The 27,976-nt window shown below is 33.4% G+C and overlaps 2 protein-coding genes across 2 annotated transcripts; both read left to right on the top strand.

Moving 5' to 3' along the window:
* Window positions 1-8,536: 8,536 nt before the first annotated feature.
* On the top strand, window positions 8,537-11,369 carry LOC145617005 (homeobox-leucine zipper protein ROC8-like). The gene is made up of 7 exons (XM_081671714.1): window positions 8,537-8,673; window positions 9,325-9,442; window positions 9,539-9,634; window positions 10,186-10,608; window positions 10,808-10,909; window positions 10,992-11,201; window positions 11,340-11,369. Exons 1-7 carry the CDS (start codon window positions 8,537-8,539, stop codon window positions 11,367-11,369), a joined length of 1,116 nt encoding a protein of 371 aa, XP_081527840.1.
* A 312-nt stretch (window positions 11,370-11,681) lies between these two features.
* LOC145618560 (homeobox-leucine zipper protein ROC8-like) lies at window positions 11,682-14,063 on the top strand. The gene is made up of 4 exons (XM_081673332.1): window positions 11,682-11,935; window positions 12,054-12,304; window positions 12,778-12,867; window positions 13,647-14,063. Exons 1-4 carry the CDS (start codon window positions 11,914-11,916, stop codon window positions 14,022-14,024), a joined length of 741 nt encoding a protein of 246 aa, XP_081529458.1. The 5' UTR covers window positions 11,682-11,913; the 3' UTR covers window positions 14,025-14,063.
* Window positions 14,064-27,976: the final 13,913 nt, after the last annotated feature.

Here is a 27,976-nt window from a genome sequence, read left to right as displayed (position 1 = left end):
ATTTTTCATAGAATTGAAAGTTTATGGCACATAAAAAATATCAGATCGGATTCGAATCTGATGGGATACAAAATCAAAACTAGGCTAAGTCTTCAATGATTTGCTCTATGTGAAACTTGACAAAAATTATTTAGTTATAAATATGAGAAAATTTAGTGATTGACTTATGTTGACCGGTTTGGGATTGATAGAAAAACACGGAGATGAAAGTTGGGATTATTGCAGAATAATCAATAGTTGGGATTATTCAAATTAAATTGGCCAAAGTTGGGATTAATAAAGTGTATTTTTCCTTTTTTTAAAATATCATAATTTGAAAAAAAAAGTTTGCCCTTAATAGGTTGTCGTACACCTGTCAAAAATAAATTCCTAACAAAACCAACTAACAATGTAGGTTGGTAAGTAGGATCGAATCTACAGAGAGATGGCTATTTAATCTAACCTTTAAGAATTTGGTGAAACTAAACTATGTCATGAAATCGGGGTAGAAAAATAGTCTAAATATAATAGGAATAAAAAAATTAATAAAAAGACCTAGGGTTATGACTCACCATGTTTATAGTTCTAAATCTATCAAATATCAATAACAATTCAATCAATCAATTATTAGAGCAATTGGTAATCCTACGGTCGGGTCTTAATGCTCTCAATTCAACATATGTAGTTCTGTCGCTAACATAATTAGAATTGCTAATTGTAGGTAAGCCTTTAAAAGTAAGATCTTTCGATTCAAACTCTTATTAACAATAATTAATCAAACAATTGATCAAGTTGCAAAATTAACAATAAAATACTATCAATTAAAGAAATCAATAATCAAACATTAGAAACATCAATCAAGATTCATAGTATAAACATGGATTCCCAAACCCTAGAAATTAAACTACTCAAACATGAAAGAAATAATTAAAATTAGATGTAAGGAAGAAAACATAATTAAAAACAAGAAATAGAAATAAAATACCTCAATGAATTGAAATAATAAACCCAAGAATTTTCCATGGAAGAATCCATGGAGATGCCATGAGAAAATAGGGTTTAAGAGAAAACTAAAAGAACTTAAACTAATAAAAAGTATAAAAGGTATAAGGGAAAATAATAATCCCTTGAGAATTTATAATATCCTAAAACTTATCTAAAGATAAATAAATAAATAAATCAGAAAATTAGCATTCATATAAGTCGTTATATGATTGGTCGATTGAACGAGTTATAATCGATGTAGGATTCTTCATTGTTTGCGCACACAACCCACCCATCGGGCGATGGGTGTTCAATGGTCGGACGACCTTCACAAGGGGAGTTTGACCAGCGGGCGCTGGTTTTCCATCGCCCCAACCAGCAGTTCACGCTTGAGCGTACATCACCCGATTGTTGAGCGATGGGTTGGCAGCTTCGCAGGGTCAACTTCGGAGAGCCATATCTTGATATCTAAAAATCTTATAGGGACATGTGACCTATCAATAAAAAGCTCTTAAAGTGTAGTTTCCAATGCAATTTGAGTCGCTTCAATCCGATATTTAGAACTCAAGTTATGATTAAAAGAATGACCAAAGGTCTGTTTTGACACGTTGCAAACCATCATTTTTCTTCGTTTCCAACAAAAATTCATTTCCGAAAGATGCATAGTGACCCTTGTGGATGCTAATTTGTTACTCATGCATATAAATCTCAACCTAAGCTTCCATAAACACATATCCTTCTTTAAGTGACCTCGATTCATCGACTTTTCATCCTTTCATTGTCTGATTCTTCCAAAACCACTCTGAAAGCGTCCAAATAGTTATAAAAACTATCTGAAACATTAAAAAAAACACAAACAAAGCATAATAGAGCACAAAATTGGATAACTTATGCATTTTCAACCTAAAAAGCGACTCATAGAGCTGAAAAGCAACTATAAAAACAACATAAACATGTCTATAAATCCTATATAAATGTGATTCATCAACCCTCTAAAAGTAAGAAAACAAACAACACTTTGTTGACTGGACATTGACTTAAATGTGGTGTAAACTAGATTTTACAATTTTTAAAAATGTACTATTGAAAGGCTAAGATTTAACAACAAACATAATAAACGGTTTAGACTTAATCTCTTAACGTAGTCGTCTGCAGTCGTCCGTAGTCATCCGTAGTCGACAACTACACCAGAAGCATCCTTTAGCCTATTAGGAGATTAAAGAGGTTGGAATGTTGCAAGAAATTAAAATTAATGGGAAGAATATAAAAATTTATTCTATTGTGAATAAGAATAGATTAGGATGTATTTTTTATCATAAATTTTGGATGGGAAGTTGAATGAACAAGGAAAAAATTAATTGGAGAAATAATAAAGGGAGAAGATAGGCGGTAAACAGTGCTTGGAAGTTGAAAATTGTGAAAATAAAAAGGAAAAATTGTCAGGAACTACACTCTTAATAGGGGTATTTGGAAACAACTACCCACTAAAAAATTTTATCAAAAAAACTACCCCCTAAATTTAAAAAGTTAGAGTAGCACTACCCATTTGTATTTTCCAGCGAGAATGTCCGGCTTGTGGGCCCACTTTTTCAATTTATCTCTGAAAAGACACGATGCAATGATAAATTGGACCTTAATTTGTAACCCTAGGATAACCAATTTGAATTAAAAGCAACAAATTCAACCAATTTCAAATTATCCCCAATTTCTAAGAACTCTAATTTTTCTAATCGTTACACCCTAACATCAAAATTCATAATTAATGGATTAAAAGAGAAGAATTACCTATGAATTGCATACCCTACTTGTTTTCACTTCTTCAATTAGGGATTTTTAGAAGAAAAATTGAAAAAGTGGGCCCTACATGCCGGACTTTTTTGCCGGAAAATGCAAATGGGTAGTGTTACTCTAACTTTTAAAATTTAGGGGATAGTTTTTTTGATAAAATTTTTTAGTGGGTAGTTGTTTCCAAATACCCCTATTAAGCGTGTAGTTTCTGACAATTTTTCCAAATAAAAAAGCTGTGTATAATTACGTAGGATAAAAAAATTCTGAAGAGTTAATTTCCTCCCTTGGGCACAGGGCGACAGCAGCTTATGCCTTGCCGCAGGGACGCCCCTGGAGATTACATCCATAAATAAGCTCTAGCTCATGCGACAACAAGTTGCCCTTAATTAAACATAATTAGGGAAAAACTTTGGAAAATAAGTTTAGAAAAACTTGAAATAAATGACTTGAAAGTTGATAAGATTAGGACCATTGGGTTAACAGATTATGCACAGGCCTTGAAGACTCTAAAGTAGAGCTTCAACAATGTTGGACTTAATGGTTTTGATGATGACACAACCTCACTTACTTACCTACTAATAAAGGCTTGATTGTTTAAATGTGTGATCAGTGTAAAGACTAGGAGAATTAAGTGTCGAGCAAAGATACCATGAGGAACAGGAAGGCCAGAAACAAAGCTATCCAAAAAGAAGAGTTCCCTCACAGGAACTGGCGCTTCAGAAATGAATACTTGAGAAGAGAAGGTTCCCTCAGGGAACAGAAGCTTCAGAGAAGAAGCATCACCAGAGAAGAGAAGTTCCTACCAAGGAACAAAAGCCTCGGAGTTGAAGCTTCATCAGAAAATATGAAGACTAAATATATTTTTATATTTTAGGATTTATGTAAGTATAAGATATTTAGTTCATTCGAAATTACTGTGTGGAATTGGTCTAAGAAGATAATATTGTGCTAGCTAATTTTTAGGAAAGTGGTTATTCTCTAACGATTATCTTTTTAAACAAAAAAGAAGATTTTATTTTTATGTTATGATTTTACAAAATCTCTTCTGAAAATAAAATCTCCACGTTTTCCAAAACTTGCGACCTACTCCCCATGTTCTTCTTCAAGTCGTGGTTTTGCACATTGAGGAGTTCATGGTTCCTTAATTTAAGGGACATGATCTTCTTAGTGGGTATGAGTAGTGGCGTAATGGATTTGCTGCACAAAGAAGTTTTTCCAAGGCGTTTATTGCTTTATAAATAGTTCATAATTTCTGTTGAAAAAATTCACCCTTTGCTCACATAAGTTTTAAGCTTCCAATTGAGTTAAGAGTCCAATTCCACATAAGTCAATTAGAGTGTTCTTAATGTTCTTATACTAGAGTTTTATTTCTTTCTTTCGAGTTGTAATTTGGGGAATGGGGAAGTTTGAGTGAACTTCTGTATTGTAAGAAAGAGAAGTGAGAAAGAGAAGAGAAAGAACAGAGAGAAAAGAGAAGAGAGAAAGAGAAGAGAAGGAGTAACAAGTTGGGTGACTTGTTCCTCGGGGCTTCAAGTTCGTTGAGGAACTTGGAGTAAGAGCCTTTAGTTTGTAATAGGATTTACTACCCTATTCTAGTGAAGATTCTTTTCCTAAAATCCCAAGTGGTCGTGGTTTTTCTCCTTGATTAGGGCCAAGGAGTTTTCCACGTAAAAATCTCTCGTGCACTTTTGTTCCTTCAGTTTAACTTTCTGTTCCTTTAGCTTACTTAGTTTTAATTCCGCAAAAAGTTTGGCTAAACTCTCGTACTACAATTCAACCCCCCCCCCTTCTTGTAGTATTCATTGAAACAACAAACAAGAAGCCAACTAATACTTCAGATTTTACGTGTTTGATTTGTTTTGTTAGATTTATTAGTATGATTAGTAAATGTTTAGTATGCCTAATATTTTTCTAGAAAGTAGAGTCAATATTTTGGCAGAGTTTTGTTGTATTTTTGTTATGTTTTGACCCCTTTATAATGGAGAAATGAAGGGGGCATAATGGAAAATAGGGGTTATAGTGTTGGTTGTGCATGAAACATGTGGATTTAACAAGAGTCGTGCTATGAAAACTTAGGCAATAAGAAAACCACAATATGTTAAACACTGGTTTGAGTGATAGTAGACAAGAGCTTGACATATGGGGAATAAATCTGGTGCATGTGCATTACAACTCTAACACGTAACTTTATCTGCTTTGCTTAACGCTGAAGGATTTCCTTAACTCTTAAAGGTTTAGGGTATTTGGAAGGTTTAAGAATTAATCCATGAAAGAATTTTTGGGCAATTTGGATGTTGGATTTAGGCCTTATAGGATTTGAGGCATAACATTGGGGGTTTTCAAGTTTGACATTAATTTGTTTTTAAGACTCGATTTAGGGCTTTAATAGGTATTTTGTGTTTTAAGGGCTAGGCGAAAGGTTTTGGGGTGGGGGGGGGGGGGGGGGTCAGAAACATGCATTGGACATAGAAACATTGTTACTCACCTTGAGAATCAACTTGTTTTTGCATATAATAGTAATTGTTTTATCATCAGTTGCTAAAAGGGAGTCACTTTTTAGGTTCTACAACCTTTCATACTGGTAGAATTTTCCTCTTAAAAACATTCGTAAATTAGTATTTACCATCAAATGGGCCCATAGAGAGCTATGTTTTGCAATATTAACCATGAAAAGTATTCTAATCCGACCTTCCCAAAAATATACCCGACTTATTTCATTTTCACAAAATTTCTTACACATCTTTAATTATTAATATCATTGATTACTCATTAGAAAGGAATTTAAATTAGGAAAAATTTCTCCCATTAATCTGAACTTTGCCTCGGCCGCCCAAATTAATCCGTACTTTCGATTATTATCTATCACTCACAACTTTAGGGGGTATTAATGTATATTGCACCCAACAGGTCATCCAACCTGATGTAGCAGGTTACCTAGACACGTGTCAACACGTGATAGGTCCAAAAAAAATTAACAAAAAATAAAAACAAATAAAAACAAAATTTAAAAAAAAAACTACCAAACCCAGCCCCCCGCCCTATCTCGGAAAACACCCTTCCCCCCTCCCCCACGCACCGCCGGAAAACGGCGGCCAGCCCACCCCCGAAAACACCTCCCTCGCTGCCGGAAAACGGCGCCCAACCCTCCCCCGCCCACAAAACTTACCCCTTTCCCCACCCCCGAAAACCCCTCCCTTGCTGCCGGAATCGGCTCCCAGCCCTCCATTCGCCGTCATTTCCTCCCCCTTCTCTTCCATTTCCCCCCTCTTCCCCTTTGTTTCCGCCCCCTTCCTCTTCGATTTTTGCCCTCCCTCGCATCCCTGCCGATTTTCGCCCCTTCCCCTCCGATTTCCGGTTGCTTGTTTGGTGGTCGTTGCTCCAGGGGAAATGGGGATGGCTGGCAGTGGTGGCTGCGGGTTAGTTAGGTTTGTTATTGTTTTGTTTTTTTTTTCTTTTTTTATGTTTTGATTTTTTTTTCTGAACCAATCCGGTTGCGACATGTGTGCAACTAATCACAAGTCAGCAACATTTAGCTCTTCAACCGGTTCAAAATCATTTTGGTGCAATAGAAATTAATACCCCCTAAAGTTGGGAGTGATAGATAATAATTGAAAGTACGGATTAAATTGGGCGGACGAGGCAAAGTTAAGATTAATGGGAGCAATTTCTCCTTTAAATTAAATAAAAAACACTAAAAAAGTGTTAAAACTAAACATCAAGATTAATCCAACACTATATTGTAGCATTAATATTTAAATAATAAAATAGTTACAAATATGAGCAAAGTAACTATGTGAAAAATCAAAACGTGTAAGATATTGTGGGACAAAGGGAATGTAATTAATGTTTTATGGAAGTTACGACATTGTTTAAAGATGATTTGTGTCCTTATGATGGGTGATGGTAGCTAGTGATCCGTAAAGATTTTTCTTTTGATTTATTAATGAATGGATTTTTCTTAGAATTGAAAGTTTATGGCACATAAAAAATATCTGATCGGATTTGAATTTGATGGGATACAAAATCAAAACTAGGCTAAGTCGTTAGTGATTTGCTCTATGTGAAACTTGACAACAATTATTTAGTTATATATGTGAGAAAATTTAGTAATTGACTTATGTTGATCGGTTTGGGATTGCTAGAAAAAAACGGAGGTGAAAGTTGGGATTATATATTCAAAGTTAATTGGCCAAAGTTGGGATAGTTGGGATTATTTAAAGTAATTCTGAAGGATTTAGAAGTGCCTAGATTAAAATTAAAGTTGTCGCAGAAAAATCCGCGCGCATCTCAATGAGTCGCGCTGGTCTAGCAAGCGTAACTCACAAGGTTGCGCGTAACATATAGCGCAACCTCTAGTGATGCGCTCGCAGAAGATTCAGAATTTCATAAAAATATAAAATCGAATCTTACCATAATACCACGCGCAAGACATTTAGCTGTGCTGCTCACAATAGCGCATCCTAATCACTTGTGCTGCACAGACGCGCGCGACACTTCTGCAACAGAACACTCGAAATCCTAAACGCATCCATTCCCTATAAATAGAGACTTAATATACGAGGCTTAAACGGACAAAATTCTAACCTTAAACACTGGTAGAAATTAAACTTTGTGAAACTTGTGTACTACCAACCCTCTTGTTCTAAACACTCACCCCTCTCAATACTATTTACTATGGTGGAGGTTCTCGAAAAAGAAGGAGTCCATAAGTGTTCTAAAAGAAGATCTAGCAAGGAAAATTGGTAGATTCCCGAGCACTTAGTTCAATCACCTTTACTTTTCTTGTTTAAATAATCTTTACTCAATTAATTAGTGTTGTTTGATCACTTTAATCAAACTTTTAATTAATTAACTTTACATAGTTTTTTTTCGTTAATCAAAGCTTAGGAATTGAATAATTACTTGTTTTTTGATCACCTAAGTCAAGGTGAATCTTGTTTATTTATTGCTCTTTTCACAATTATTGATTAAATAAGAATAATAACTTTTGCAATGTAATTCCTACGTGATTAACACGTGTAAATAAAATCAACTAACTTAATTCTTAGGCATGCCGTTGCATATATTGTTTGGTGATGAAATTGTGATAAAGGAAGAGCTAGTAGAGGCCGCACTAGGACTAGGGTAGCGATCCCCCCCCCAAAGGAAACGTTATCTTAGCACCCTTGCTCCCGAACTCATTTCTGGTACACGTAGACCAATTTGGGCATGGGTAAACTTACAAATTGTGCTAATATCCCTTGAACTTTACTTGGGAGAAAGGCATGAACGAGGTTTATGAGTTTTCCTTAAACTTATTGACGACTCCTTACTTGTTTCATAAAAAATAGCGTAAAGATAGGATCAACTCTTATTCAAGGTCCCCCAAACAGTCAGGAACTTAAATCCTAATATACCCTAACAAGTACGCGCACTTCAAACGACGCCTACAACAAATAATGTGAAAAATCAAAATGTGTAAGATCGATATTGTGGGACAAAGGGAATGTAATTAATGTTTTATGGAAGTTACGACATTGTTTAAAACTGATTTGTTTCCTTGTGATGGGTGATGGTAGAAATCCGTAAAGATTTTCTTTTGATTTATTAATGAATGGATTTTTCATAGAATTGAAAGTTTATGGCACATAAAAAATATCAGATCGGATTCGAATCTGATAGATACAAAATCAAAACTGGGCTAAGTCTTTAGTGATTTGCTCTATGTGAAACTTTACAACAACTATTTATGAGAAAATTTTTGTGAAAAAATATAGTGGTATTTAGGTTGGAGATAAAAAGAATAATGGCATACCAGATAGGGAGTAAGGGTAACAACGGTCATCTAAGTGTATGCACTAGGGACAATGAAGGGTGTGATAATCATCAAGAGAAGAAAATCAAATATAGCCTCACACCTAAGCAACTTCAAAGGCTGGAAGAGTAAGGATCCATACTCTCTCTTAGAGCTTTCAATTTTTAACCTTATACGTTATTGCCATTGTGCTTTTTTATTTAAAATTTTCTTATATTATTGTAGAAAACTTGGTATCTCATTTGTCATTTATTAATATATACCTGTATATTATTTGGAGAATGGATTTTAGGTTTCAATCAGCTCCTCACCTCCCCCCCCCCCCCCCTCCCTCCTTCCCCCCCTTCAAATATGTTAGTTTCGAATATAATTTTTCTAAAATATGAGAGTGATGATAATTTTTTTTTATTTATTTTTTATTTTTTATTATATGTGTGTGTGTGTGTGGAGTAGATGAAGGTTTTATCTAGAAACCTTGTTAATGGGATGGTTGAAACAATTCATATCTTCTTTGGTACAAAATTTATAGTACTCCTAATTCTATCTACTTAATAGTTGTTCTCAAATAACTTGAAACACAAAATATTGAGCCCTTAATTAGTGTGAAAGAAGCTAAGGTATGGTTAAATCATAACAATTTTTGCATCTTTTAATTATTCAAGGGTATGTCCTCAAATAATAATGATTTTTTGTTTTTCCAAATTGCCAAAATTTATCAAAATTGTTACATCACTAGATTCACAATAATGACTAGCTTATATTTTTTCTTGTCAAATAAGGTTTTACAAGGGATATCCATACCCAGATGAAAATCAACATCATCTACTAGGGATGGAATTAGGATTGGAGCCTATAAATATAAAATATTGGTTCGAGAACAAGAGAACTCAAATACAGGTTGACATTTCTTACAAACCTTTATGTTTTGTATTTAGATAAAGTTTTTGCTATATGTGTATGCTTAATTTAAGATCCACTCTTTTTTTTTGTCAGACACAAAATGAGCATAATGAAAATATTTTATTGCGTTCTAAGAATGATCGCATTCAATGTGAGAATAGTGCTATCCGGGAAGCACTAAAAACCATGGTATGTCGTTCTTGTCAAGGTCTTCCCTCTTGGAAAGACAATTATAGAAGAATTCATCACAATTTACAATTAGAAAACAAAGAGCTAAAGCAAAAGATACTTTCTACGTATTTTAAGCTTTATTTAGTGTGTCTTTAGTTATTTCTAATTAAATTTGTCTTACTATACCTTTATAATTTTTGAATTTCTTGTGGAATTTTAGTAACATTGTGTTTGATTTTATATACTATCGTGACAATAACATTAATTCTTGGTTATATTCATGAAATGTTATGTACTTATGTGTGGTTAGTAACATTGCTAATTAAACGACATGTAAAATGATTTTCATACAATTGTATAAATAACTTGAGAACATGATGGAAATGTTGCATAAAAAATATTTATGAAGGTCATAAATGTCTCAAGTCTTTCTTAAATCTTACACCAACGCGTCGTAATTTCTACTTTTGGCAAATCTTGATGTTTAACATAGGAAGTGAACTCAATTAAATTAAGATATTCATCATACTTTAACAATATTACCCTTTTAACATTAATGTTTTATGCAGATTGGAAGGGTGACCAATCTTATAGAAAATTTCATGGGTAATCCTCAACTAAGGTTGGCATGCAACATACCAAATGGAAGTGACGACCTTATTTCTACAATTGATTATTTGGCTAAAAATGGCAATATTGACAATCTTGACTATGTTAAGTTGCTAGATGCTAATCCAGAGTTTAAAAAGATAGTTATCGCTAAGAATGCGGCACGCGCCATGGAAGAGCTCATTGATCATTTCATGAATGATAATCCCTTTTGGATAAAATTTCAAAACAATGGACATTACAAGTTTGATAGTAACAACTATGACAATTTTTATCATGGGGCTAAGATACATAGGGATCCAAAATCAAGAGTGGAATACTCAAAGTATTCTGATATAGTTCCCATGAATGCCAAAGTGCTAGTTGATCTCCTCTTAGACACAGTAAGTTCAAAATCCTTTCCTTATCCTTTCTACTACCTATGTTAAATGTCAACTGCAACTTTGGAGTATTTTTTGTTACATACGGAGTATAAAATATTTCAAAGTTTCAGATAATAATTAACGGAGGTAGTATATATTTAATTATGAAATTTATTTATTTAAAGTTTCATTAAATCTAGTTTTCATTCTAATTTTATAGGATCAATTGGTTGATAATTTTCCTACTATTATTTCAAAGGCAACAACTGTTAGTGTTATAGAAGCTGGTTCATTAGATAATCGAAGTGGCTCCCTACAATTGGTAATATGTCCCCTTATAGTAAAATCAAGTCTTAAAATTTTTTAATTAACTGTTTTTAACTAAATCAAAAGAATTAATGCAGGTTTACAAGAAAATGCATAGTTTACCACCAATAAATCGGCCAAGGGAATATACATTACTTCAACATTGCCAAGAAGTTAAGACAGGTTTATGGATTATCGTAAATGTTTCCTACAATTTGTTTGGAGATAATCATCATAATGCCCCAATTCATTACTGGAAGCATCCATCTGGATGGATGATTGAAGAACTACCTAATGGAGCCTCTAAGGTAAGATTTTTTATTTTTAATTTAGGGATTGTGTTGCATGCGTTAAAAATTATTGGGATGATACTGAAATCCCTAATAATTATATTGTGAGAAAATTATATCATTCTTACATATAAGCATGTATGTCTTATCTTATAGGATAAACAAGTTATAGTGAATTCCTCTTAGTATGACTCCTAAAATTATGACAAGACCATTGTTTTGTGTTTTTCATAAACACATTATTTTTTTAAAAAAATAATTGTGCTTTATTGATTATTACATCCTAAAACTATAAAGATTAGTTGTTTTTATGCTCAATTAGACAAGGTTTGGGTGCTATAATATAATACTCAATTATTTTTTAATGTTAAATTAAAGTTTTGTCTTATGTTCAAAGATCATAGACTAATTAATTACTGGAGTAAGAGGAAAATGTCATAAGATCTTAAAATTGTGGATCATATTTTAGGATGAATTTTCCAAATAATGTGAGTGGCAAATAGTTCATGATCGATATACTTTATTGATTGTTAATTGGTTGATTCTTTATTGTATCTTAACCATTTATTAAAGCATCTTTAATTTACAGGTAACATGCGTAGAGCATGTGGAAGTCAATTTTAACTTTCCAGTTCATCCAAATTATGACGATCAAGTGAAAAGCACATTAGGGTTTTGTGCTAAAAGATGGGTCATTACACTTCAGAAAACATCTGAGCTTTATTCTTATATGACAAAAGATGTTACACAAGGTTATTTCAATTAACTTCATTGATCATCTTTTTCATTTCTTTTTAAAATCTTTTTTCAATTTTTTTTTTCTTCTTCAATACCTTTGTTCTCTTATTTATGTACGTTTATTGTCTTTAGGAAGGAGAAGCATGGTGATGCTCTCTCGTAGGATGATCAAGAAATATTGTTCTACCTTCTCCTTATTTGAAGATGCAGATATTCATCAACTATATGAATGTAAAAGCAATAGAGTTAAGATTGACGTGGTAAAGAATACAACTAGTGATCTTCCAACTGGAATAGTTATCTCAGTTGCTAGTTCATTTTGGGTTCCTGCATCACCCAACAAAGTTGTTGAGTACTTGAGTGATTACACTACTCGGTCTCAGGTGCAATTATATTCCTTATCCTTCCTTTTATCTTGATTACATGATTCTTTATGTGAAAATAACTTAAAATAATAGGCCAATCGAGTTATAAATCTTTCGACTAGAATAATTGGAATACCTTAAAAAATGGCACCAAAGGGAATTTAATTTTAAAACTAGTATTAGGAATGAAACCCAATATTAAATGATATCATCGTATATTTCTTGTGTCATAAAGAGATAAAAAGATAAAATTATAAATAGTTTTAAAACGTGAAAGAAGAGAGATATAGTTTTATTTTTTCTTTTACTTTTTCGTAAATGTAAAGATCAATTATATAACAACCATAAAATAGAAACACATTTGGATCATAAATTGTATTAAAAGAGAGGTTCAATATCACTTTTGCTATTTTTTTTTTTTTTTTTTATTGTTGAACTATCTATCTGATATTCTAATGCCACTCATTTCTGTAATTTACTTATATGTACAGTGGGATGTCCTTTGCAACGGAAACCCTGTGCATGAGATGATTCGTATACCAACTGGAATTCAATCCATAAATGCTATCTCTATTTTGCAGGTAATGCTATATGTTTCACTACATGATTCTTTATAGTAAAATTTGTGTAGTATCTTAATTGTTACTCCTTGCTTGAATCCTAAATTATATTGATTGCCACTTAAGTCTTTAAGTTGTAGTAATTTCATGAACAAGTTGTTATCTTTTCTAAATTATATATTTATATTCATTAGAAAATAGATGTCACTGGAAATAATGAAAAAAAAAAAAAATTCAATTGAATGAGTACGAGCTTGTATGTTAATTATAATTGGTGGTTGGAAAAGAAATGTATTTCAGTTATGTTGAGTTCATAACTTTTAAGGAAGTGTGACAATTAAATTTGAGATGAACGTAACTAAAAAGTGTAAAAATTACAAAAGGCAAAAGTGATAATATTTGGCCACGAAGATTTGTGGTTCAATTTGGGTATCCTTTATACGTAGATTTCACATTTTTATGATCAATGTATTAGTTTGTAATTAATATGTCACATCTTGCATCTTCCATTGACCTAAAACTTGACAGTTTAGTATGTATGTTACTGATGTTGGTTTTCTCATTATAAAAACTAACTTATTATTATGTAATTATATGCTTAACTTCTTGTCAAAAAAAAAATATATATATATATATGCTTAACTAGGTTAAAGTGATAATTATTATATATACACATTAGCCAAAAAATTATAAAATTAACATTTGAATTTTTTTTTTTTTTATGTACTTCTTGCATATTACGCGATTTTTTTTGCCATCAATAAGTTAATTGCAATTATCTTTCTTGACATGTCAAGCAGCCTATGAATCTAAATGAGAGAAGTGAAATGATCTTTCAAGAAATCATGACGGGACCATATGAATCATTAATAGTGTATGCACCAATCAATGAACAAAACATGATAGGAGTAACTAGTGGCATGAACAGCTCAAGTATTCCAATTCTTGCCTCTGGTTTTGCAATCACACCTAATGCTGTTGGTGGAGGAGTTGCACCTTCAACCAGTTCGAGTTCTAGTGTTTCATATTTAGGTGGTTCTTTAATTACCGTCGCCTTTCAAGTACTAGCTTGTAGCTCATTGAATACAATAGATGTGGGTGATAAGCCATCAAAGGCTACTAAAATGGTAAATAATGTTGTTAAAACTTTAAAAGTTGCATTTGATAGGCCAATTTAAGCAACTATATATATAGGAGAATTATTTAGTTGTTTTAAGACCAAAAGTTTAAAAACTAATAGTTTGTTTGATTTCTAATAATTAATGTTTTTTTGGTTGCTTAATTTTTTATATTATGTTGATTTTAGTTGAGAATAGTCTCGTATCATTATAATTAGATATATATAGTTCCTTTGGCATATAATACAAAATTATAGACCTTAGGACTAAACATTTTTCAAAAGCAAGGCCTTTGGGAATCGGGATTGAACTATATTTGCAATACGTCTATTGGTTTACAAACCAATTTTGGACTTTATCAATGTCATTAGTTGTCTCTTCATAAATTATCTTTATATTAGAGATTGAAAATCATAAGTCTTACCTTGTGATGCATGAGTTTTTATTTTAATCCTTATTAAGAATCACCCACCTTAGGTATGTTAGAAATAAATTAAGGTAAACTTTTGGGTGAGACGGACTCACGTAAATTCATCATCTTCATTATCCTTCTTCCCCTTTCTCTCTCCTCCTGCCCATCAATGGCGGCTCGATCCTCCACTACTCTCCGCCTCCTCTCTCGCACCTCCAAACTTGCCGCCTTGCCGGCAATGCAGATGAAGATGATCTGGAGAATGACCAGATCTTCTACTCCACTTCTCTCTTTCTCCTCTTTTTTATTGCCCCCAAATCTGGCGTAAAACTCAGAGAATTTCGTAACCGTCACCATCTTTTTCCATCTCTTCCATCATCTTCTTCACTTCTTCTGGGGATGTTTCCGATCTTAAGGGGATTGCGAGAATTCTTTGTTGGAAATTGTATCTTCATGATAGTTGCTTAATGTAGAGAGCAGAGGCGATTCTTATAAGGGGCGGGCTGGGGCTTGGCTCCCCTTAAAAGTTTAGCCCAACAAAATTAATATTTACTTATTTATGAAACTAGAAAGCCCAAGTAACAAATCCACTCCATATTCTATTGCATTTGTTAAAGCCCAAACCTTAAAATACGGAGTACGTAGTACATATTAATAAATTTTCCTATTCTATATGCTGATTGGGCACAAGCTCCAATGTACACGTGATAGATGATAGGTTATGTAATATTCATATACAATACTTATACTCCCAATTTTTTTTTTTTTTTTTTTTTTCTATATGTATTATTTTTATTTTTGTAAATTACATAAGATATGAAATATTCTTAAGAATTAGATTAACAAAATTTTACAATTAATAGTGATTTTGGGTTATCTAAGATTTTACATATACATATGGTATTTAAGGCATGATTAAAAAAAATTATGAAATGAACATCTAATTCGGCCCCCGAAAGAAAAGTTTTCAAGATCCGCCACTGGTAGAGTGAGCATCAAAATCAATCAATCCTCCAAGGGTATATGTGGAAGAATGGTTGCTGCTACTCAAGAACTTTGATGTGGGCGTATGATTTGACAATAGAATGATATGAAATTGGCTTGCTATTGTCAACTAAATGTCAGATATTATATTATTATTGTTTGGTATTAGATTAGTATTGTCATGAATTAGATTAGTATTGTTAGATAGGGGTGTTCAAAAATCTCCGATCCGAAAATCTGATGATCCGATCCGAAATTTCAGATATCCGATCCGGTTTTTAAGGTTTCGGATATTTCGGATCGGATATCCGAAAAAAAAATCGGATTTTCGGATCGGATACGGATCGGATTTTTTCTAAAAATTTTAACTACCCGATCCAAAAACCAACCGATCCGAAAATCCGACTATCCGATCCGAAAACCCGGGTATCCGATCCGAAAATTTCGGATCGGATTCGGATCGAAATTTCTCCGATCCGAAAATTTCAGACATCCGAATTTTCGGATCGAATATCTGAAATTGAACAGCCCTATTGTCAGGTATTAGATTAATATGAATTGGTTTAATATTTGTCAAGAATTAGAAAATTTTAGTTAGGAATAAGATTATTTTTATCAAGAATGTCATAAACAAAACAATATTATGATATATAATTCGAAACCACGATGTTATTTTGTGCACGAAAATAAAGATGTTAGTCGAGAATAAAAAATAAAAAAAAAAGAATAAGATAAGTTTTATCAGGAATAAGACTTTTTTATTCAGGAATAAGATATTTTTTATCAGGATAAGACAATATAATCAATTTTATAAAATGTTGACACGCAGACTTTGATCGGGTTTCTCATACCTGCGCCTTTTTATTGCTAAGCCCGGTCTCACGTGAGTCCAGTCTCACACAAAACTTTGTCATAAATTAAAGTTAACCTTATCAAGATGATATATACCATTATGTCAAGAAAAGATGATATATACCATGTCTCGTTCCGTACAAAGTTTACTTTTGTATTTTAATTTAAAAGCTTTATTAATAAATCAAATAAATCAAACCTTCATGATTTATTTAGAGCTTTTAAACCTTCAGTGATATCCCATATTAAACAAATGTAACCGTGATATCCCATATGTATATCCCACGTCGAAGAAACAAAAACATTTTGTCCATTGTATAAGGCTACTATTGCATTGCCATATAATTCTGAGATGAAATTCCTTTTGAACTTACGAAGTGAACAACTATGGTCCGTAAAAGGTTAGGTTTAGGCCATTCATGATATCACAGCCAAATTTGGAATTAGATATATGATTTGGGCTTACATGTATTATGGACAAGTCGCCTGTGTAGGGGTATGTTAAGCCCAAGAACAAATCCGTATCTGAGTGGATGTGTACTGTTATCCTAAATTAAATGATTGTAAAGTGAGAGGGCGTAGTGCTGGGATGTGTATCTCACATTAACAAGAACTTTATATCTACTATATAAGGCTAATGATAGAGCTGTCAATTCAGGTATCCAGGTTGGGTTTGAGTTAGTTCAATTCCGTTGGGTAAGTTTAGGTTATTATCATTACCTTTGCAGATCGGGTTTGGGTGAGATTAACTCAGGTTGGGTTATTATTGTTACCTTTGTGGGTCGGGTTCGGGTCGAGTCAATGTGGGTCGGGTCACATTGGGTCAATAACATGTCGGGTTGAATTTGGATCGAATTAACAACAGGTCAGGTTAGATTCAGGTTTTAACAGGTTATAACGGTTAGGGGTATTCTCGGGTCTAGGTTCAATTCAGGTCAATAATCTACGGGTAATAAAATAAAACTTTATGCAAAAAAAAAAAAAAAAAAAAAAAAAAAAAAAAAAAAATTGCACATTTTATTTTGGTCACATTCTTTTTTTTTTTTTTTTGCACATTTTGTTCAAAAAAAAAGCGTACATTAAGTGAAAAATTTATGCACATAAAATATGTCTTATATTGTAATTAAAGTCAAATGAAAAGCTAATATGTCACAAGTAGTGCTGTCAAATTTCAAACCTAAACCGTTTAACTGCCCGAAATCAACAGACCCAAATGAGAACCGAACCGATTAAAAATCGATTTTTTGAAACCGAAAATTGACCAAAACCGATCCGAATAGTGTCAAACCGTATAAGAATCGAACCCGTTAACAAACCGAACCAATTCTAAATTGAACTAAAATCAAACCGAACCGAAAAACAACCGAACCATTTCTAAATCGAACTAAAATCAAACCGAACCGAAAAACAACCGAACCGTTTCCAACCCAAAACCGTTTGAACCGTGGTAAAACCGTTTACACCGAACCGTTAACAAACTGCAAACCCACCGAACCGTTTAAAAATTGAACCACTTACAAACCGAACCGTCTATAATTCAAACCGTGATTTCAATGTCACAACAACTCATCAAATCATGATTACGACATATCAATTAAATGATTAAATAAGAAGCAGATAATAACCTGATAGTAAAACAAGAATACATTGTTATACTAAACTTTTATAATCTACTTCGTAATAAACTAGTAAGATCAGTATCGCTAATTAAACTTGAAAAATAACATGATATGTATTTATAAAATTAATGAGAATTTGTATATAATATGATTCCTAAATATGAAGTGATGAAGTCTCCATCGGTTTAAAATTTGTTAACTAGCAAAAGGTTAGCAAGTACTATCAAATTTCAAACCAAAATCGTTTAACTGTCTAAATCTAAACGACCCAATAAAAAACCGATTTTTTGAAATAAAAAACCGACCTAAACCGTAATTTAGTAAATCCAAATTGGAACCGATTTGAATAACGTTAAACCATATAAGAGTCGAACCCGTTAACGAACCGAATTAGTCATAAACCAAACTAAGATAAAACTGAACGAAAAAAAAAAAAAAAAAAAAACGAACTGTTTCTAACTCGAAACCGTTTCCAACCCGAAACAGTTTGAACTGGTATAAAAACTATTTACATCGAACCGTTAACAAACTGCAACATGTCTGCACCGAACCATTTACCAACCGGACCGTTTATAACCCGAACCAAATTAAAATTGTTCAAGAATAAATCAAAACCAAATCGAACCGATAATTAATTAAACCGAACTGTACCAACCCATAAGACACTTAAACCGGCCCGATTTCAAACCGAACCGAAACCGAGCTGTCAAACCGATTTGACAATACTAGTTACGAGGCATGTAATCCATGAAAAGAAGAGTAAAGTATCCACGCATGTCTTCTATTCTAATCCCTGAATTACTGGGGCAAATGAAACTTTACTAGTAAATACAACAATTTCCAAACTTTAAATGGCTCAATGTCATGCACCTTTCCCTGTCTTCAAGTATTGTTTAAACTCATATAAATAAATAAAAAAAAATGATTTTTTTTTTTTTTTTTTTTTTTTTTTATGATGACAGAGCTATTGACAATTAGTCTATTGGTTATCTTTTATGTAGAACTAGATTAAGTATCGTGCCACACACGATTTTTACAAAATTTTATAACATAATGTATTAGTGTTTATTCAAAATCTACCAAAAAATAATTCTCGCATTTTTAAATGTAATTAAAAAAGTTTGGATCTTAATTAATATCCAGAATTGAGTGTGCTTGAGGGGAAAGAGTTCCCAGAAGGTTTGAATGATGCCTTTTTAGTCTTAATTCCGAAAATTGATACTCCGGAGAAAGCTAATCAATTTCGTCCTATAGGTTTATGCAACATAACCTACAAGATTGTGACTAAGGTTATTGTTAATCGGCTTAAACCGGTTCTTCCAACTCTTATTTCCCCCACTCATCAATGTAGTTTTGTCCCGAAATGGCAAATAACGGACAATGTCATTATTGTGCAAGAAATGTTGCATAGTATGAGAAGAAAGCAAGGGAAAGTGGGATATATGGCTATGAAGATTGATTTCGAAAAGGCTTACGATAGGCTTAGATGGAAATTTATTCGAGAGTCACTTATGGAGTTACGGCTGCCTCAATTAATGGTTGATTTGGTTATGCATTGTATTACTTCAGCGAGTCTGCGAATTCTATGGAATGGTGAACCGTTAGAGGCTTTCTCTCCTACTAGGGGCATATGACAGGGAGACCCCCTTTCACCGTACATTTATGTCATTTGTATGGACAGGTTGGTGCATTTGATTGAAAGAGAAGTCAAGTTGGGAAGTTGGAAGCCAATTAGAGCTAGTTGCAATGTCCCTCCGGTGTCTAATCTCGCTTTTGCCGATGACTTAATATTATTTTGTGAAGCTTCTGAGGAGCAGGCGCTTGTTATGAAGCACTATTTGGATCAGTTTTGTGCGGCATCAGGTAGCAAAGTTAGTGTTGATAAGTCAAAAATCTATTTCTCTAACAACACTAATTTTGATAAAAGGGATAAAATTTGTGAATGCTTGGGTATGGAGCAGACTGACGATTTTGGGAAGTATTTAGGTGTACCTACGGTGAATGGGAGGACCTCCAAACGTGAGTATCAGCATCTAGTTGATAAGGTCAATGGAAAGCTTGCAAGATGGAAAGCTAAGACCTTATTTATTGCTGGACGTGCTACCTTAATTCAATCTACCTTGAGTACTATTCGGTTCTATGCTATGCAATCGACTAAGTTGCCTCGCTCAACTTGTGATGAAATCGATAGAAAAAATCGCAACTTCTTATGGGGAGAGAGTGAAGGGAAGCGCAAAGTTCACTTAGTTTTGTGGGAGAACATTACTAAGCCAAGAGAGGATGGTGGTCTGGGATTAATTCCATGAGGGATGCTAATAAAGCATTCTTAGCTAAACTGGGATGGCGTTTGCTTGTAGAGCCAACAGCTTTGTGGTCACGTATTCCTACCACTCTACCAACAAAGAGTGCAAGAAAATGAAGGACTTTGCTTACCCCAAGTATTGAAGATGCGGAGCCTCCTTCAAGATTTTGATTTACAGCGATGACTGACTTTGTCATCACCAATTCCAACAACAAAAGGATGATACAATTGTGTGAATGCCCATATCATCTCATAGACAAGCAACAAGGACAGCAACATACCTCCTCCCTCAACACCACTCTTCCCTTGCAGTCTCCATATGCAAGGGAAATATTCCAACTGCATAGGTAACTATACCCCTTGAAAACAAAACAAGGAAAACCACCTATACTCCCGGAAAAGGAATCACACAAACACGAAAATTCCCCAACTAGCAAGGGATTGCATAACCTTACAACCCCTAAAACCGACCACCAAGGCTCTAAGTACAACGACAACACATCGTTAACCTCCTTAACTAAAAACTAACCCTAAGGAAGTCTAACTCTTGACCAAGCAGAGAAAGAGACTTATTAAGAAACAAAAAGCAAAATAGCAAAAAGCACAAGGATAACATGATTAAACTAAGGCAAATCAAGAACAACAAACTAACCACTACTAATGAACCAAGGCAAAGAAAACAAGCACAGGAACATAACAAAAGTCGTGGGTCAACTGGAAAAACCAACGGGAACCAAATCAAACCTCACCAGCAGCAACTGACCTACACCAAGAATTTGTATTTTATACTTCAGCACAAGGATATCTTTAGGCATTATTAGTTATTTAGGGCTTCAATTCAAGGTAAGACATGGGTTATACGATCCAATTTGTGTCACATCTAATCTAGTCTATATACACGATTTACATTATTTTTTATGTGTCATAATTTTCAAATCAATTACTTTGATTTTACACAAAGGGTCTGTTCTCATTGACTGAACTCAGCTGAACTGAACTGAACTGAACTAAACTGAACTCAACTGAACTGAACTGAACTGAACTGAACAGAGCTGAACTGAACTGAACTGAATATTTTATAAGAAAAGGAAATTAGGAGCTGAACTGAACTGAACTGAACTTCAACGTAAGAGAACAGGCCCTTAGTTGTAAAAGTACTACCTTTGTTTTTTATTATGTGCTATTTACTTAATTTAAATTGCTTGCAACTTTATTGCTACACATTTTGTATAACAAATGTTTTTTTTTTCTTTTTAAAATGTGTCATTTCTCTCGATCTTACTACTTATCACATGCATCTGATCTCTATCTTACTTATTTTATTTTACATTGACAAACAAATTTTACCTAGCTAGGAATTTGTGTCAAGCCCTTTAACGCACATGATATGAAACGATGGTAATATATAAAAAAAGTACGTTGAGATGTGACATATATATGAAATAAATGAGACAATCTCTATACCTTATTATACTTATGGACTTGTGGTGAAGAGTCACTCAACAATTTATATGGTGATAATTATCAAGTTTTAAGTCGTAGTAGAATTATTGCATAGAAGATGATGAGTGTAGGTCCAGAATATATTAACACTCTAGTGCAATTGTTCAAAGCACCGTAGGAAGGGTTCATATACAAACTGGTTTATTTGCCTTTTAATCTTTCAACCGAGTCAATGATGGAGTTTTGGTTTAGGAGCTAAGATTTGAACACCTTCTAATATTACAAACTCTATATGAAGTAATTATATGTATCGTAACAATTAAACTAAGGACGTGCTAATCAAGAATGTCAGTATGATTATTGATTAATACCTTCACATTAGAGATTATCGTGTTTTATGGATCAAATCTAATGGCATGGGGTTCATTCAAGAGAATTCTTTAATTTCACCACTCTATTGAGTCCCCTTCTTACGTTAAAAAAATATAGTATATATATACGGAGAAATGTTTTGCTTGTTATTAATTTTTATCTCACATCCATATACTCAGAAGATTGTGGGATCAAATCCGCGCACATTAGGAAACATTTGGAGGTGAGAATTCTTCTACCCTTCTCCCAAATTACCCATTTTTAAAAGACATTGTAAGCAAATCTGGTTCAAGTTGACTTGTAAGAGGTTGATCTATGAGTGTTCACTTCACATGCATCTAGGGCAACAAATTGAGTAATGGAGGTCACACGCTCTCAAAGATGATCAAATGGAGTTAGCTAGACGATGGGGGTAACTTGATGTGTTTGCTTATATAATGATTGTTTTACCATCATCCTTTGGCCTTATTTGAGCTTATTTTGTGTTTGCTTATCCTTGCTCCGATACCATGTAGAATTATGTAAACTCACGGCTTAACTTTCATTAATCGGGGCAAAACATATATATATACAACTCTTATTCCTAGTGTTACCTTAATTAGGTTACTAGAAATAAGGAAACAATATAAAAGATAGAAATAAATATATCTACCCAAAATATATCCTCAATATCTTCGGAACCAACTTCTCTAACTAATACAGAATATGTGCTTTGTAATGCTCTTGTAATGCATATTGTATTTTATAGGAATTAGCATTTTTTATGCATATTACCATCCGAGTTTGATTTAATTTCTACAAGAAAATTAGAACCTTGGTGGAACACATTCGAAGGTCGAGCGTGAAGCCCATGTCTCGAACTTTAAAGGTTCATGAAGTCCAAAATTGCGCAAAAGTACCTAAGGGCATGGTGGCCCAATTGTGCCGGTTAATAGGAGAAACAAGCCTTATAACTTTATAAGTGCGGCAGAGATATACAACCTTCATGGCTTCATCCTTCCCATTTAACTATTCACGCCGGTTTTCAAGTCACGTGTGTGTTTAAATGATTTTGTATCCATTTTATATGTGTAACATTTTAAGTACTACAATAAGACAAAACCAATAAGATCTCACATGATTTATTTAATTTTTTTTTATTTTTTTATTTTGACAAAAAAAGGAATTTCATTAATAAGATGTAGCCAAATGACACTTACATGTAATTCCTAAGAAATTGAGAATTTCAACATAAGTAAATAACACCTTAAAACTAAATATATCATAGATTTTATCAACAATCGCCTTAATAATAAAAAAAAAAAAAAAAAATTCATCTGAAACAATACAATATGTGAATTCGCACAGATTCGGCTTGAAATCCACTAATGCGTTGTCGTTTGAATGAAAATACTCATGTGGTCCTCCAAATTCTTATAGGGATTATTGGACCCTAGATCTTCAATTTTAACAATACAAACATAAAGAGAAAATAAACTCAAAAGAAAAATCATCATCTATGAGATCTATTTATTGAAACCAATTAAAAGTTTTTTGGGGATTACCACCGCCAATAATACCAGTGGAAGCCCCTACAAAGATTCACAATTGAGACCAAGAGGGAAAAAGATGGTAGAGATGGAGAGAAAAGGGAGAAGCGAGAAGAAAGAAGGAAAACCTTCAAAAAAATTTGAAAAAACTTAGTAATGGTTCGGAGGCTAGAAAACCCTCCCAAGGGAAAAGCCCTAGAGGGAACCAAAAAAACCCCTCATAAGGAGAAAACCTAGAGGAAACTACCAATAGATCTCACATGATTTTAATATCTCTCATAAACTAACAGTATTTTATGGTCAAAGATTTTAAAGTTTTTTTACCTAAATTTTTGCAATGGGGCAGAAAATAAGGAATTGAGGAAGTAATTAGATCCAAACAACACATAATAATGACATGCGCCATGTCGGCAAGACCGCCCGGCTTGATAGGAGGAGATGGAAAAGAAACCAAACATACGTACGTCAATGACACGGGCAGATCGGGTGTCCAGTGGCCTAACCGAGCGGCACTGCATCATAGCAATTGTGCCCCATTTGACTTTTTTGCGGTCTTTAAGACGCGTTTTAAAATGCTTTCATTTTCATTTTCATTTTCAAACATGTAAAAATTAATTACAAAAATTAGATATAAATAAAACATTCTACCTCTGTTCATGAATGTTCGACTCAATTACTATTCATGTAGTCAAAATAAAATAACTTTGACTATATTTTATGATTTATACAATTAAAAGAAATTAACAACTTTGATCTTATTAGATTCCCCTTATGATAAATTTTTCAAATACCAAATTTTTTAAAAATTTACTTATACATAGCCGAAGTTATTAATGGTCAATTACGCTAATTGGAGACCGTGTAAATAAAAGTAGGTTGAAACTTCAGGAACGGAAGGAGTACAATGAGACAAATTCAACAAGATCTCACATGTCTATAACGTCACTTATATATCAAGAGTATTTATGGTCAAAAATTTTAAAATTTTAGCCATGTTTTTGCAATTGGGCAAGAAAATATGGACATAGGGAGTAACTAAATTAGGAATTACAAATTATTAATTACACACTTAATTTGTTCCTTTAAGTTTTGGAAAAATTCCCTTTAATAATCCCAATTTTGACCAATTATTTATTTTAAATAATCTTAACTTTCGATTATTATCTAATAATCTAAATTTTGATGCGTGTTTTCTCTTGCAGGCCCTACGGATCGATCAACAACCTACAATAACATGTTATCATGACAAGCGTCAACATGTGATTGGTTTAAAATCAATACTATATACTAAAAGACACACCAGCAATGACACGTGTCATTTCCTGGTATGTCCATTATCTTTTTATTTTATTTTTATTTTATTTATTTTTTTTTTTTTTTGAAAAAAGGTTATATAAGGAAAAAATCTTTCTACATATAAGTAATAATTACGTATGAAATATACAATAGTAGAAGATTTGATTTAGCTTTCCAAAAAAAAAATATTGACAACTAATAAGTTAAGCAAAAAAATTAAAAATAATATTCTTAACATACAAGAAATTTGTGACATGTGGATGTGGACAATTTTTTTAAGGAATGAAAGACATATTATAAATTATACGAAGTATATGTTTATTACAAAAAAAAAATTAAAAAAAAAAAAAATAAAAAATTATATATTAATTTCTTGATTTTTTTTTAACCATGTAATAGAAGCTACGGGCTTAAATAATAAAATGTGAATATTAAATCAACAAATAACATTTTTATCATTTTTTGATTTTGTGATGTTTTTAAAATCAATTATTGAAAAGTACCGTGCATGGCACGGGAACTAACCTAGTAAATAATAATAAAAAACCCCTAACCTTTACCAGCCACCACCCTCCTCCCCTTCCCCCATTGTACACCCTAACCCCCAATCCGTAGCCCTAAAGAAATCTGGCCAACTTCCCCCCTTAACCCTCGAAAAAGGCCAGCCAACCCACCCCCACCCTGGAAACAACTTCCTTTCCTCCCCTCTCACTAGAAAACAATCCCCTCCCTTTCCAACCCCCAATAACTACTCCCCCTCTCTTCCCCCACCCGTCGAAAACCGTCCAAGAAGGATTGTTTTAGGAGTTGGGGAAAGGAGGAGGGGTGGTTTTGGAGATTAGGAAAGGGAAGAGGCCGATGTTGTTTTTCGGGGAAGGGGGAAGGGGGATGGAGGAGGAAGGGAGACGGTGTCGGGGTCTGGGGTAGGGAAGGGGTCGTTTTCGACCAGTTTCGGGTGTCGGGGTAAGGGGGGGTTGTTTGGGGTGGGGCAGCGACTTTGCTGGTTGGGAAAAGAAAGGGGAGGGGGATGGTTGTGGTGTTTTTCGGTTGGGAAGGGGAGAGGTCGGGAGGGGCTGGGAAATGTTTTCTTTTTTTCGTATTTTTTTTACCGATGAACATGTGACACGTGTCACTTTTAAAAACTCATAAAATTTACTATTCATCAGGTTACCGGTCCATTGGCCTGTTAGAGAAAAACGCATATTAAAGTTCGAATTGTTAGATAATAATTGAAAGTTGATATTATTCCATAAAGTACATCAGCTAATTTAAATTAAAGTTAGAATTATTAAAGTGGATTTTTCCTTAAGTGTCTCCCCATGTTTTTCCCTTTTTTTACATATTTTTTAATGCTCATTTTAATTCGTAAAAATTTCTTATTATATACTTCCTCTGTTTTTCTATACTTGCAACACTTCTCTTTTCACGCTTGCCAATGTATTATTTCAATCGTTTATTTCTTTACTTAGCAATATGTAAAAATATAAATGTTAGATATTAAAATAGTGTAAACTGAGACGAATCTAACAAGATCCCACATGACTATATTTTTTCTTAGCTATAAATAGGGATGTCAATGGGGCGGGGCGGATGTTGGCCTTCCCATCCCCATCCCCACCTAATATTTTCATCCCCATCCCCACGGCGGGTCCAATTTTCATCCCCATCCCCACCCCACCGGGTACAACTCTAAAACCATCCCCGCCCCACCCCCACTTGGATATCCATCCCCACCTAATCCCCACCAAAGACCCGCCTAATCCCCACCAAAGATCCACCTAATCTCCGTATTCTAAATACACAATTCTACATAATTAATACGAATTATAAAATAAAACATTCTACACATATTTTTGTGTTATAATATAAGTGTCATACAAAGTATTATAATTAATATTGTATCTAACGTAATTATTTTATAAATAGTATAAAAGTATGTAATTTTGCTTTAAAAGATACATAAATGTGGGTATGAGGTGGGGATGGGGCGGGTACGAAGTGGGGCGGGTGGGGCGGGGCGGGTACAACTTAAACTCCACCTCCGCCCCATCACCCATGGCGGGTATGGTTTTTATCCCCATCCCCGCCCCACCACCCGCCAAACCGAGACCCATCCCCGCCCCACTGGGGCGGGGATGGGGCGGGTCTCCTACTTGACCCGCCCCACTGACATCCCTAGCTATAAATCATCAAAACTAGTCAAAGTGGAATACATGAATAGTGTAAAAGTCAAATTGTTGCAAGTATAAAAAAAAAGGGAGGAAGTATGATGATAAAAATATGATTATAAAAGTTTGATATTCTAATAATACATGCCGGTACATATCAAGAAGAATCAAAATTTACTTCTCTTGATTATGTTTTAATTCTTTTATTGTTTTTTTTTTTTTACATATAACTGTTCTGAAAATTAAAAAAAAAAAAAAACAAAAACAATATATTTTGAGCACCCAAGAAACTACAAAAACAAAAAGGAAAACAATACAAAAACACAAAAGAAAACAAATCAGAACGACCAAAATCCGGTTTCAGTTTGAAAAGTTGACAATCAGACCCCCCCAATCCAAGCCAAAAAAGGCTCAGAAAAGGGACACATCAGCTGCAGTTATGAGCACCCAATAAGCAGGCACACTACATAATCTCATAATGTTACTTTATAAATACCAAAAAAACAATACGGAGTAGTAATTTTCGGAACAACAAAAAGGCAAAAACTAAAGAAGAAAATACCAAAATACATTAAAGAACCTTCTCAAGAAAAGCCTTTTGGTTTTAACTTTCTTTGTTAATTTATCCCAAATTCAATGATCAATTTTGTAGTTATACACTTAACACTTAACACTTATAACAAAATGAATGCTATCCTATATTCCTATGTCAAAGTCCCATTTTTTTTTTTTTTTTTTTTTTTTTTTTTTTTTTTTTGTTGCAAATACACACTTATATAAGAATATACAAGTATTGAATAATGTGTGTAGGTGTAGAAAAATAAGATAACGTACGAAATAGAATGTGAAAAGGTGGTTCAATACGTACTCTTTAGTTCTCGAATATCTTATATGCTTTGTATTAAATCATATCTTAGGCTATTAATATTTTTAATTATGTACTGATTAAAAATTATACAAGTAAGGGCATGTTCTCTTCAGTTTATTTTCAATTCAGTTCAGTTCAATTCAACTCCCAATCAATTCAGTTCAGTT

Source organism: Chenopodium album, chromosome 26 (genome assembly GCF_948465745.1).
Source record: "Chenopodium album chromosome 26, dcCheAlbu1.1, whole genome shotgun sequence".
Classification (NCBI taxonomy): Eukaryota; Viridiplantae; Streptophyta; class Magnoliopsida; order Caryophyllales; family Amaranthaceae; genus Chenopodium; species Chenopodium album.
The sequence above is the reverse complement of the archived record's forward strand: the minus strand, read 5'-3'. Positions and strand labels throughout refer to the sequence as shown.